At 45.9% G+C, this 13,604-nt stretch overlaps 1 protein-coding gene across 1 annotated transcript; it reads left to right on the top strand.

Moving 5' to 3' along the window:
* Window positions 1–3,540: 3,540 nt before the first annotated feature.
* LOC103644130 (uncharacterized) lies at window positions 3,541–7,799 on the top strand. Its single transcript, XM_008667327.4, has one exon. It carries the CDS (start codon window positions 4,376–4,378, stop codon window positions 7,610–7,612), a length of 3,237 nt encoding a protein of 1,078 aa, XP_008665549.1. The 5' UTR covers window positions 3,541–4,375; the 3' UTR covers window positions 7,613–7,799.
* Window positions 7,800–13,604: the final 5,805 nt, after the last annotated feature.

The raw sequence follows: 13,604 nt of genomic DNA, 5'->3' as shown, positions 1-13,604 counted from the left end.
ATGAGTTGCCCTATGGTTAAAGTGTGGCAACGGCGCCTTTGCGTGGCTCGGCGCTTAATGATGAGCTGGCCTCCATATAGCAATATATGGAGTATAAACTGTGATAAACTGTCATGTGTGAACTGCATCATTGGGAATTGGGCTGTGATGGATTTTTTCTGTAGGTACACTAACCTCGAAAACGTATGTGTAGTGACGACTAGTAAAATACCGTGAGAGTCGTAAGTATGCCACTGATATAGAACGCTATTGCCACATTTGGTTGGCAAAATCAGTGAGGACGTGTAAGACGAGCACGCATCCTGATTGTTGCATCATGTTTGTCACCTATACACCCAAGATGCTTCTCTTATCTTTATTCCAGTAACCATTGATTGTAGATAATGTGGTGTAATATTGTATTATGAACCTCGATGAAATAGGTGTCCTCCATTCTTTAGGTAATCTATTTAGGTGCCATATATGTGCTTGCTCTTATACTTGATGTGTCGATAGAAGGTTAGTGACTTGTTTACCTAAACCCAAAACCAGGCCATATTCTTATTTAGTGAACCATGCCCAAATTTGAATTGTCCATTATTACTCCATGACAAAGCCCATACAAATAAATGCGTAGACAATTTCCTTATTGGACATAAAATGTACCTAAGCTTAAAACAAGAATCTCAAGGCATGCCTCTTTCTAGAACCATTCCCTTGTTCAGTTGATGCAGGTTGAGGTCCCTATTGTATTCGGCCTCTCCTTGTTGATCATCTTGTCGCCTTATCAACCTAACCTAGGAAAGACTTGTCCGACCATTTTCTTAAAATTTGATGCCTTTGGTTTCCCCACATCTATCAAAGGCATACCAACTTAATCCTTGACCTTATAATCCCTACGGTAAGCATAGAAATATGTTTTGGCTGAATTAACAGTCTTCCATCGTACTCCTTTCATCAAGTTTAGTTTATGGCCACGCCTTGTTCATTTCCTTGGGCCATAATCTCTTTGACTCTCTACTTGTAACCCTTCTTACAGGTGGAGTAACTCTTTGTAAATTGTCATCCTTGACCAGTCTATTTGTGTCGTGTGAGATTTCTTATTGATTACGTCTGATATTGGCGTTATGACTAAAATTGATGATACTGCGATGAAACCGTGGACCTTCGGTGTGTGCGCACACACGGTTGTGCTGCTCGGCACACGCTAGTATCATAGTTAGTAGTCATAATCCATTATGAGATTATATCAATACGTTATCTTCCGTCGACCTTTCCTTGAAACAATTTCTATGTTGTTTGTGAAGTGATCAAGCAACATCTGCCATCGTGGTTAGATCAAAAGGGTATACCTACTTCATGTGTGGTCTCTTTTCCTTGACTTTGATGGTGACTTCACACATACACCTTCCCTTTACATCCTTTGTGTAAAGGTGAAGCCTTGGAGCTTTTTAGTGTTAAGAGACAACTGATTAGCTCTTTGAATGGAGATTGGGTTTCCCCTGCTGCTGAAATGCAGGAGTTTGTTCCTTCGCTCTCCTATTAATCCAAGTATTCCCTAACCAAGTGGATGGTTCATCTCACATAAAGACGCGGATGAACAACCTAACCAAATGGATTTTTACCCAAATACATAATCTCTTGTTAGTAAGGGTGAACTCTCAACCCTTGGCTTACCGATGGTACTGAGAGGACTTACCCAATGTCAAAAGTAATTTAACAAGTTGGTTTTACTAACTTGTAACTGCCCCATGAACAAAGGTTGAGTTTAGAGATTGTTTTATTGAGTTGTCTAAACTCAATAATGTACAACCCCTCTTAAGGAAGTACTTTCAAGAATCGAGATTAAGTTGCCCAGTAACAACCTAATCATCGCTCTAGTCACGCCTCGACCGCCTCACGCGTGCTTTTCCAGCGTGTGTGATCATGTCGAGCCATGCCTAGTGCTTGATACAATGGATTGGTTGCAAAGCCAACATCAACGGATCTCTTCGTTGATATTTTACGAGTCTTTATCATTTCTCTTGGACTTGGATTTTCTGGTTAGCCACGGGTCAACTGTAGTTGTTGTTTGACATCCGCACTTGTCACGTGTGCTATGAGCTTACCGTAACCACTTGTTGGTAAACCTCTTTCTATGTGTTTTACCCAAGATGGTGCATCTGATTCTGTTTGGGTAAAATGGAGTATTTTCCGCTCGCTCAACAGACTCAGATAGTACAGTGTCATCAGAAAAGGCAAACTGTACACATGGAACCTTCTGTGTTCCTCTGGCAGACATCGTCTCTATTGGTGGACATATCTAAATTAGCCTAAGGCGATACATGCTATGTCCACTAAAGCAACAATATCCTGAGACACTTGCCTTTGCTTGGAGCTGTTTTGTGGTTATCGCTGATATGGACAAGGAGTTACATTATTCTCTGCTCTTAAAAGTCTTTCGTTCTGAATCTCAGGACGAGATTCTTTTAAGGGGGGAGGATTGTAACACCCCAAGTGTTTATCGTCTGCTCGACCTCAAGTGCGGACCTTAACACGTGATAGCGATGAATAAAATGGACACTAAATTTTAATTATCTCGTGAAGGTTCAAGTTTGGTGCCATTTTTATTTCGATAATCTACGTAATTAAAAGGGGTTTGAGAAATTTTTGGATTATCGAATCTTGGTTTGCTGGTGAATTTTGAACTGTTCGGATCACGCACGTAAGTGAATACGAAAATCAGAAAACTTCTGATTTTTATGAACAGTTCGGAGCCCGCGCTGTCCGAACAGAACGATGCGCCAGCTGATTAAGTAAATCGTTCCTCTCAGCATGTGATCGTTGACGTCAGATCAAATGATCGATCACTGGTGAGGATCGTAAAAATTAGACGGAACTAAATAACAGTCTCTCTGTTTTAATCTGTTTCGTCTGTCGTGAGTGCGACGTCATTTTTACTTTCATCTGTTCGGGCTCTTCCAAAATTTTCGTGATGTTCGGGACATCGTCGTTCTGAAAATTGGTGCGTCCGGTGATTATTTAAAATTCATCGCTCGCGCGAATGTGAATTCGGAAGTCCGAACCACTTGGACGAATTTTTATCCCGAACAAATTAATTTGGGCTCGACAACTAAAATGTCGGGGCAAAATAATTTGTATCGCGTGTTGTCTGAGAAAATCGTGCGTGAGGTTATAATCCAATTAATTCTTCAGCACGCTGTTTCGACGACAAAAATCGCGTATACATTAGCGGCTCTGGTTTCGGCTGATTTCGGTCGAATCATGCAGAGCAAATTAAAATCGCGAAGCCGGACTCAAATAATTTCTAATCGGTTAACTTCAACGAAATCAGTCGTAAATTAAAATACCAAGGCCGAAATCCGTTTAATTCGGTCCGTATGTTTCTCGCCCAAATCTAAACCTTCAGATATAAATTGTTGGTAAAGATTTATCTGATTTTGGGAGTATTTAACAAATCAAATCATGTCTAAATATTGTGACCGATATTGTTTTGATCCAACCATTTATTGTCCCTTTTAAACTCTAATCTTAAAATCCTTGTTTATCTATACACTTTTGTTAAAGGAAATGTGAAATTCCTTTTCTCATTTATCCCACCGCCCTCTAGTTTCCTATCCCCACGTCACTCCTCATTCTTATCTGTTGACGCATCCTTCTCAATCCTGTCGGTCTTCTCCTGTACGGCTCTGCTGCCTGAGATATTTTCCATCACGCATACATGCGCTAGCCTCTGGCCATGGCGTTCAAGTTCTGCTCGGCTCCTCCGGCCAGGCTGCCGCGCTCACCTCCGTGAGATATTCCAGCGCCGCCCGTGCTTGGAGAAGAAGATCCTGCCGCCCGACCGCTTTTCCTCAGATGTTTGTCGCCGGTCGCCGCCATCCCTGTTCTTTTTATATGCGCGGCAGCAGCACCCAGGGAGCCGGACTCCACCGTTTTCTTCTCCAGCCGCGCATCTCTGCTCTACTCCCACAAGCTCGTCCTCCGCTCGGCCTCACCCACCCGCTCCTCCATCTCCGCCCCTTGCTGGCTGTGAACGACGCTGGTATTCAGGATGGCATGGGTAAAGCTACTCAAGGGGGCGCGGGAGAATCACCAGCAGGAGGCGAGGGCGACGCTGTTCCAGCAGCTCAGGCGCGGCCTGCGGACCACAAGGCCCAACAAGAGGAGGTGCACAGGCCTTGAGTGGGTGAATTAGACCTATGACTATGTATCGTGGCTCCACTATATATGGGTTGTTCGTAGACAGGGAGAGGGTGTTTTTTTGGCTGTAAGAACTCAGGCGGCGGCGGCGATCCGAGGTGATCGTCTTCCGAATCGGACCGTACTTTCCACACCACCATAATCAAGCGTGTGCTCCGTCTTAATCCTATGTGAGTGTTGTTGTGTTGTTTGGATGCTAACATTTGGTATCAGAGGCAAGCGGGATCCACCACCGCACGACCACCTTACCAGATTTCAAGTGAACGCTGGGGCCATGGCGCCGCAATGGAACGAAGAGCAAGTGGCGCAGTTGTTGGCGAGGATTGAAGAGGGAAATCAAGAGAAGTGGCGGATGATGGACACGATGCAGGCGACGATCGAGAACATGGAGTCCTCGGTGAAAAGTGTATTGTCTGAACAAGGCGATCTGCAGAAGTGGCGCTCGGAAGAGGAGGCGAACGTCTCTAAAGTCGTGGAGGCGGTGAAGGCGATACAGAGCAAGGTTGATCAAGCGATTCTAAAGAAGGCGGTGATCCTCCCGACCAACGAGTCACTGGGAGTGGATGGTGTGTCGGCTTCCACCCACCAGGAAGCGATTCTGTCTGAGACGAAGCATGAGCAAATATGCTACCGCACCGTTGATCCTTACTGGAGGCCGGGTGCCAGAACGGATTCAGTCCGGACACCTCCTCCGGTCGGAGGTATGGTGCCCACCCACAACTCGTTTTCGCCACAATTTGGTTCCGGGGCGACCAGTAGAGCGTCGATGGGAAATTGGTCTCAGACATCAAGAGTTATGGTGCCTAGTATGAGTTCCCCTATTTTTGTTGGATCAAATCCAAAGCGGTGGAGTCATAGATTTGTAGATGGCTTTAAGGATGAGATTAAGTCAGCAGATATTGTTCAACATTTTCCCCACTTGGATACTACTTGTTCTCTCACTATGTCACAGGAGGATATGGTGAATCAGTTTGAACGCCGAGATTCACAAAGTGTGGGGCCTGGAGGGGGTACAAGGCTTCCTCAGAAACCAGGAACAGCGCCCAGTCCTTTGTTGCTGCCTGTATCAGGAGGGATGGGTAATATGACTGAAGACCGTCGAAGCATGGCTAGAAATCAGGCCAGAGTTGAGGAGAACAAACTCACGGCCTTGAAGGCCTATCGACGTACCAAGGGGTTGTGTTTTAAGTGTTGGGAATGTTGGAGTCAAACATATAAATGCTCTAACTGTGTTCCTCTGCACCTGGGAGAGGAGGTTTGGGTCAAGGAACTGGCAGGTGAACCTAGAGAATGCATCGAAGAGTTTACTGATTTAACTGACAGGCAGGGAGATGAGAGTCTGTTGGCTATCCCAATGGTTGCTGTGAGTGGCAGTAAAGGAAACAAGACCATTTGGTTATGGGTTTCCATTCATTGCCAACAAGTATTAGTCCTGGTTGATTCTCGAAGTCCAGTCAGCTTCATGAATAGCTACGTGATGAAGAACATGCCTGGGGTGCGGACATTGGCCAAATCTGTCCAAGTCCGAGTTGCATATGGGGGCGAGATGTGGAATAACTGTATAGTGCCAAGTTGCAGGTGGATGTGTGGAGGGGTAACTTTCTATACAAATTTTCAGATGCTGTCACTTGGAGGGTACAATTTGATCTTTGGAATAGATTGGTTAGAGGATCACAATCCCATGTCAGTGCATTGGGCCCAGAAGTGGATGGAATTTAACGATCACAGCAAGAGGATTTATATACCGAGAGGGTTGTCACAAATTCAGTATTGTTCCAGCATCAACAACTTACAGTTGGAGGCCTTGCTGAGAAGGGACGCAGTCAACCAATTATTGGAACTTCAGGTTGTAACTGATGACAAGATGTCTGAAGTGCCCAAGGTGATCATTGATTTGATTAGAAAATTTGAACATCTGTTCCACAAGCCCCAAGGTTTACCTCCAAAGAGAAGCGTTGATTCCAGGTTAAAGCATATTGGGGAGGAGATGTGGGCTATGGCCGTGGCAGTTGAGGATGACAATACTAATTCAGATGATATGGAACCTACCAAAGACAGCACTGAAGAAAATGTCTCAGCCATAGAAGTTGCCGCTGTCAAAGACAGTGAGAGTAACATGGCAATCAGATTCTGGGCTTCAGCCCAAGGACAGCAGGTCCTAACTCTGGTGAATTCTGATAGATCAACCAATTCTATTAGCAGTCACCTGAAAGATAGCTTGCACCAAGTGGAACTGATGGACAAACCAATACAGGTTCGGGCTCGGGTTGATGATGGAGGTATCATGTGGAGTGAGAATATAGTTCCAAACTGTAACTGGGAGTCTGGAGAAACCATGTTTTATTCTGAATTCAAGGTGCTGCTACTTAAGGGAATTACTTCTGACATTGAGTGGGCTGGTGACGACCACCTCATTTACATTACAACGGAGAGTATACTTCGGCCAGGCCTTCAAGCTTCCGAAAGCAAGAGATATTTATTTGTTAAATCTGGAAGCAAAAATACAAGGTTTATATTCTACCTGGACATATTAAAACAAAACAAGGAACTTGCTGTTTTGACACCTTGTGTGTATGGCGTTGATACAACACCTAGTCATTGTGGAAATCATGTCTTTATGAAGAGACGGAGTGATGAATTGTATAATTCTGAATTGGTTGCTTGTCCACTGGATAATGTTGCTGAGATCACTTCTCCTGACCACTGCTCTAGCCCTGAGTTGCAGGACCTGTTGCATACCCGACAACAGATGTTACAACAGGTACAGATGCATTTGCAGAGAGCTCAAGTTCGGATGAAACGCCAGGCTGGCAAAGGAAGGATGGAACGGTCCTTCAGTGTGGGTGATCGAGTGTATGTGAAGCTCCAGCCATACTGCCAGTCATCAGCAGCCGAGAGAGTGAACCACAAACTGGCGTTTAAATTCTTTGGCCCCTTAAGCATGGTCAGGAAGGTTAACCCGGTAGCGTATGAAGTCGCTTTACCTGAAGGAAGCAATGTGCACCCTGTCTTTCACGTATCTCAATTGAAGTCATTTGTTCCTGCAAATGTTATTTCCAGCTCGGTTTTACCAGCTCTGACTCCAGACTACCAGATCCCTGAAGAGGTTATGGACTCACGACTGCAACGAAGGGCAGGCAAGGAGGTACCTCAACTGCTGGTACGTTGGACTAGTTGGCCGCCATCTCTGGCCATCTGGGAAGATGAGCACTGGATCAAGGAGCAATTTCCAAGGGCGCCAGCTTGGGGACAAGCTGTCTCTGAAGGAGGAGGAGATGTGAACGACGCTGGTATTCAGGATGGCATGGGTAAAGCTACTCAAGGGGGCGCGGGAGAATCACCAGCAGGAGGCGAGGGCGACGCTGTTCCAGCAGCTCAGGCGCGGCCTGCGGACCACAAGGCCCAACAAGAGGAGGTGCACAGGCCTTGAGTGGGTGAATTAGACCTATGACTATGTATCGTGGCTCCACTATATATGGGTTGTTCGTAGACAGGGAGAGGGTGTTTTTTTGGCTGTAAGAACTCAGGCGGCGGCGGCGATCCGAGGTGATCGTCTTCCGAATCGGACCGTACTTTCCACACCACCATAATCAAGCGTGTGCTCCGTCTTAATCCTATGTGAGTGTTGTTGTGTTGTTTGGATGCTAACACTGGCGATGGCACCGGCAGCGGCCTCTGGATCCTGCTGCTTCTCCTCTGCTAGCTCACGGTCTTCCCCATGGCGCTTGGCTGCTCGGCCCTGCCACCTCCCATGGCGCGCGCCTGCTCCTGACGCTCAGCCTCCTGCGCATCTCCAATGGCGCGGGTCCTTCTCTCCCCTACACGCTCTGCCCTCCGTCTGCTGCGTGCTGAGCGCCCAGCCGGAGCTCCCATGGCCGCCGTGCCCTGCGCGCTTGGTCCTGTTCGCTTCTGATATGCGCGCCTAGCTAGCGTCCCTGCGCGCGCATCCTCCCGCACAGTCCCCAGCGCCACCGGCCAACCTCGCCGACCGAGCTCTCTCCTTGCTCGCCGTCAATTTTCCGGCTCGCTGTGGTTGTCGCTACTCCTAGTTGCCTCCATGGTGCGCTCGCCTCGGCCACCGTCGTCGGCCGCCGTTCGCTGCAACGTCAACCCGCTCGAACCCCGCCTTTGGCTCGGCTCACGTATGCACGCCGGACGCGTTCGCCGTTAGGTCCTGTGTCGTTAGACTCGACGGCTATGGTCGCTATCGCGCGCGTCCCTGATGCATATCGCACAGTATTCGGATCTCGTCAATTGACTCCCGCCATCTGTCGTGCTGTGTACTGGCATTCCCTCACGGCAGACCACGCCGTCGTCTCACCTTGTTCGCTTCGCTACAGCACCATCGTTATCTGCCAGCTCCAATCACCAGCCGTTCCTAGTATTTTTCTCCAACACCGAGCCTTTCTGATCTCGTCGTTCGTCGATGCAATTTATGTGTGCGGATGAAGAAAACGAAGCCAGTATACAAAGCTCGCGGGTGTTCAGCTGAACGTCGTCGTTGTTCCGTACGTCAGCAAGAAATTCCAAGAAGTGGAGAAAGACGAAGCGGCAGCGTGATATTCCCCAAAGTGCTCGACGCAGGAGCTGAATCAGAATCCTTGCCGTGTTCGCGGATAACGCGTCAGATTTAGAACGGTAAGCTGATGAATCGTTCAGAATAGTTCAATCGATGAATAAATAAATGTGCTAGTGCGATGTTCATAAGGTGCTCGATAAATTGCGTGAGTCACGAAACTCTCGTCGACTCCGCGGTTTTTGCGATTATCGAGCCAGATTCGGTTATAGCGAGTTATTTCGCTATTCCGGTCACTTAGCTGAATTAGTGGATCGAGTAGAATTTTGGTAGGCGTGTGTGATGATAAAATATTTTAATCACTTCTATAGATGTATGTATATTTACAATAAAGAAATATTTAATTAATTGTTGATATGTAAAATATGTGGGGAGAGAAATAAAATTAAATTAGTTCTTTATGAGCGATGTAGTATAATCTATAAAACGAGTGATAAGTTTAGAAGTTAAACAATTAGCTGATAAGTTGTGTATAGGCTAGCTGTATTAAATGTGTATAGTTTGTGTTTCATGATGTTTGTGTTAGTTTTAGTTAATCTAGAGAAGCACAATTATTACGCTTAGTCGTACGCTGATAACTAGTTTTTCCGTATAAGATAGTTTAACGCCTCGCTGCTAGGTGTTTTATTCGCTATCGTGTAGCATTATTTAGGTTTGTAATATTTCAGTCGATATGCATTCATGTGCATAATGCATTTCATTCAGGAACGTTAATTAATCGCGCGATGCGGAAGACAAGCCAAGTCGACCCCAAGTGCGAGCTAATCCGCAGGATAAAGCTGATGGACCAACTTAAAGATGATCGCCAAGTGGTCGCCACTTAACAACACTAACCTAGTGTTACTCAGGCAAGCCCCGGTGCATTTGCCACCTCCTTGTGTTTTAAAAACCTTTTTCACTTGCTTGATGCATTAGGTGATAGGAGTTGATTGTTAAAACAATTCCTGCATTACCTTCCTTGAATTTGATTACCTTCCTTGATCACCGTTTTACAAAAGATTTTTGATGCTTAGCCTTGCTTTAGAAAAACAAAATGTTTTGTTTTTACAAAATATGATGTGGCAAAAGTGGGTGGGATGTTTTCGAAAATAAAACTTGATGGTGAATCTGTCAAAGGCCTTGATGGATTCAACATCGGAAAAGATGTACCTCTGCCAGGTACCAAGTTTTTGGGTTGAAAAGATTAAGCTGAGATCGGGCGGGTGACTTGCACGAGAAGAGAGTCTCGGTGTAGTGTCTCCGTCTGAGTCGATTAAGGACCTTGTCGATGTAGGCTTGATGATCGAGGACCCTTTAACTGGTCACATGCCTCGTCATGGGTAAGCCTTGCCTCGGGCAGACTAAGGCCAGATTAAGATAACACGAAATGGGCGTGGAGCGGTGGCGAGAGTAGCGTGTACCCTCCGTGGCAAGAGGCTGGACGGTGGTGTATCTGTGCTCTCGGTTTGCGTGAACCTGACCTGGTCTTAAGAACCCCGGTGGCGGGTTGACATATGCAAGGGTTAAGTGCTACATATGTCGTGTGATCGGAGATCCTCAGCTGAGTATAATCGATTCGGATCGCCGTACCTTCGCGGTTATGAAGACTTGGTCACTGCCCTACACGTAGCAATCCAGTGAAGATGAAGGATGAATTAAGAACTTGGCTAGTTCAGGATAAGTGTTTGAACTAGGTTAGAGAGAATTCTAGAGATAAGTAAGTTTACTTAACATGACCAATAAAACTGGATTTTTAAGGATCCACTTTAGTAATCATTTCTGCAAAACAGAGTCTTTGATTATTGAGAAGCCTTACCTTGACTCCCTTAAACCAACATACCCTTGAGAGTCTTTTCTTTAGTCGGGTAAGTCTTGCTGAGTAATTCCGTACTCAGGGTTTTATTCCCTGTTGTTTTTCAGGTCCTAACCTTGTGATGCTGTGATGGTGTTAAGTGTTGGTGGGCTCGGCCTTCTTATAAGTCTAAGTAACCCTTCTATACTTCTTATTGAGGATGGTCATTTAAGCTAGCATATATTTCAAACTTATACTTTGGTAACCACTCCAATAAAATAATATAAAATTTTTGTAACTTGTAAAATTTGGTAATAGTATTTCCGCTGCAAAAATGTTGGTGTGTGTGATTTGTGTTACTTAATCCCGCGGTTCTGGTTGGAAGTGGTTTATCCGATGTCCTTGGGGCAATCGAACAGATCCTGTTGAGTTATCTGGTGCACATGCATGGTTGTCTGAGGTCTTTGGGACAAGGACAGGTGCATGTGGGCCCAATAACTTGGAGGTTCTGCCACAGTATGCCCTTCATGACCTTTGTCTGAAGATCATTATATCCTAGGGGAAATAATGCTCCGAAGGACGAAGGTCTCTAATCGTTAACAATTGTGTTGCTTTGTTCTTGATGTATAGCATCTGAGAACAAGGACCAACATTGGCGCCCACCTCCGGTGAACTCATTCGACCACCTTCGGCAAGCATCGACCTTCATCATGCCGTCGAAGAAGACAACAGCGCAAGGGGCTGCATTGCAGTCACTAGACATTAATCAGGAGACGCTACGTGAAGCTAAGAGTCAGAAGAGGAAGGCTACTGGCCCAACACCTCAGGAGGAGGAACTGGACCAAGAAATCAGGGATTTGGAGGCTATTCGTCAACAGGTCCAAAATAAGAGAGAGAAGATGCTTCGGCTCGCTGACCTTCAGAGGAAGATTGATGAGGCCGCCGAGGAATTGCGTCACCTCACCCAGGACGACCAAGACAGAAGGCCCCAACACAGGGAGCTTCGACAAGAAAATTCATACAATGATGATGAATGGTACGGTGACTTCCATCATGGCAATTTTGCTTTTGACAATGCTTCTCCCTTGGTAGCAGAATTGCAGGCTACCCCATGGCCCCGTCATATAAGCCACCTCAGCTTTCTATGTACGATGGGCACTCAGACCCGAAGTAGTTCCTGATGAGCTATGAAGCAACCATATCTTCTTATGAGGGCAATACTGCAGTCATGGTGAAATCCTTCGTTATGGCTGTCAAAAGTGTAGCACAAACTTGGTACTCTTCTCTTCGTCTAGGGGCAATTACGTCGTGGAAGAAGCTAAAGGACATGCTGGTCACTAGCTTCCAGGGCTTTCAAACGAAGCCAATCACCGCTCAAGCTCTGTTCCAGTGCACACAGGATTAGGAAGAGTACCTCCTGGCGTATGTCCGAAGTTTCCTGCGACTGAGAGCCCAGGCGCCTACAGTGCCCAATGAGATTGTCATTGAGGCCATGATCAAGGGGCTCAGACCAGGACCAACAGCACAATATTTTGCAAGGAAGCCGCCGCAAACCTTGGAGAAGCTTCTCTAGAAAATGGATGAATACATCAGAGCTGATAATGATTTCCGGCAAAGAAGGGAAGAAGCTTACAGATACTCTGAGATGGCCAGGGGCTTCGGAGGAAGATTCCACCCCAGGCATGTCAGGTCAATCCATAATGCTAGCCCAAGCAATTATAGGGGAAGCCAACCACAAAGGCAACAACACAGCTCCCAATCATCACGGCTGCAACAAAGTTCCTTCAGGCCACCAGCTCCAAGAGGCAGAGGGGGCAGAAGCTTCGGAGGAAGATATAGAGATCAGGCTAGGAGACTATTTTGTTTGTTCTGCGGCAAAGACAAAGGCCACACCACAAGAACGTGCCAAGTCACGATTTAGAAGCAGAAAGAGATTGCCGAAGCAAGTCCTAAATACCGCTTCATGCTATTCTCCCTACGTCCCAGAGTAAGTAGGTAATCAACAGCCTACGACCTCTATCGCTTCGGCAAGCCACTCTCAAGCTTCCTGGGCCTAGCTCCCACCACCACCACCGCTAGCACCTACTCTGGCCCGAAGCCAGCAGCCAGAAGGGCACCAACACGCTCAGCAGCAGCACTATTTTCGGGAGGAGTCCAAAGCTCGCACACTAAATAGCACTGTGCCTGAATCCAAGCACATCTACTAAAAAATATCCTACCTCTGGTGCATCTTTGTTTTTTCTGCCATTTTATTTTCTTGTACGAAAAACAATTCACAAAGGATTAAATTCCAATTTCATGTAATAATATTGTACTCATATCATCGAGTGGGATGCTTCCTCTTAACAAAGTGCCGAAGCTACAAAAGTCGTTCCTAAGGGAGCGCAAAGTAAGTTCCGAAGCTACAAAAGTCATTCCTAAGGGAGCGCATAGTAAGTTCCGAAGGTACAAAAGTCGTTCCTAAGGGAGCGCAGAGTAAGTTCCGAAGCTCAAAAGTTGTTCCTAAGGGAATGCAGAGACAAAATATTACCGAAATAGAAGGTGAAGAAGCTCCAAAGTCGTCCCTAAGGGGATGCAAAGCTTAAATGCCATCGAAATAAAAGGTGAAGAAGCTCCAAAGTCGTTCCTAAGGGGATGCAGAGCTTAAATATCACCGAAATATAAGGTGAAGAGACTCAAAAGACGTCCCTAAGGGGATGTAGAGTTAGAGTATTTCTGTGTGGACATGTTTTTGGCATAAACATCATGCTGCATCATATCATCGCATCATTCAGCATAGCATTACATCATACATCATGTTGCATCAGCAGAAAAATCGAGAAGAAGGAAAGTTGTTTCTTTCAAAAAATATGATGAATGAAACAATGTGCCAAAGCACAAAGCAACCCTTCGGCAATTACAATCTTATACGCCAGGAAAATTTTTGTCGGCAACAATATCATGCAACAGATGTGCTATAGGAGGGTTTTTTCTTTACGAAGCATGAAAAGAAGGGAAGTGTTTTTTCGCCGAAGGCTCAAAAACGGTATGTACGCAAATTTCATGCATCGCAAAGAAATATATTACACTAATATA

This window comes from Zea mays, chromosome 1, assembly GCF_902167145.1.
Source record: "Zea mays cultivar B73 chromosome 1, Zm-B73-REFERENCE-NAM-5.0, whole genome shotgun sequence".
NCBI lineage: Eukaryota > Viridiplantae > Streptophyta > Magnoliopsida > Poales > Poaceae > Zea > Zea mays.
The sequence above is the reverse complement of the archived record's forward strand: the minus strand, read 5'-3'. Positions and strand labels throughout refer to the sequence as shown.

Coding starts and splice junctions, on each gene's coding strand:
- LOC103644130 (XM_008667327.4), top strand. CDS start 4,376: ATGCTAACATTTGGTATCAGAGGCAAGCGGGATCCACCACCGCACGAC.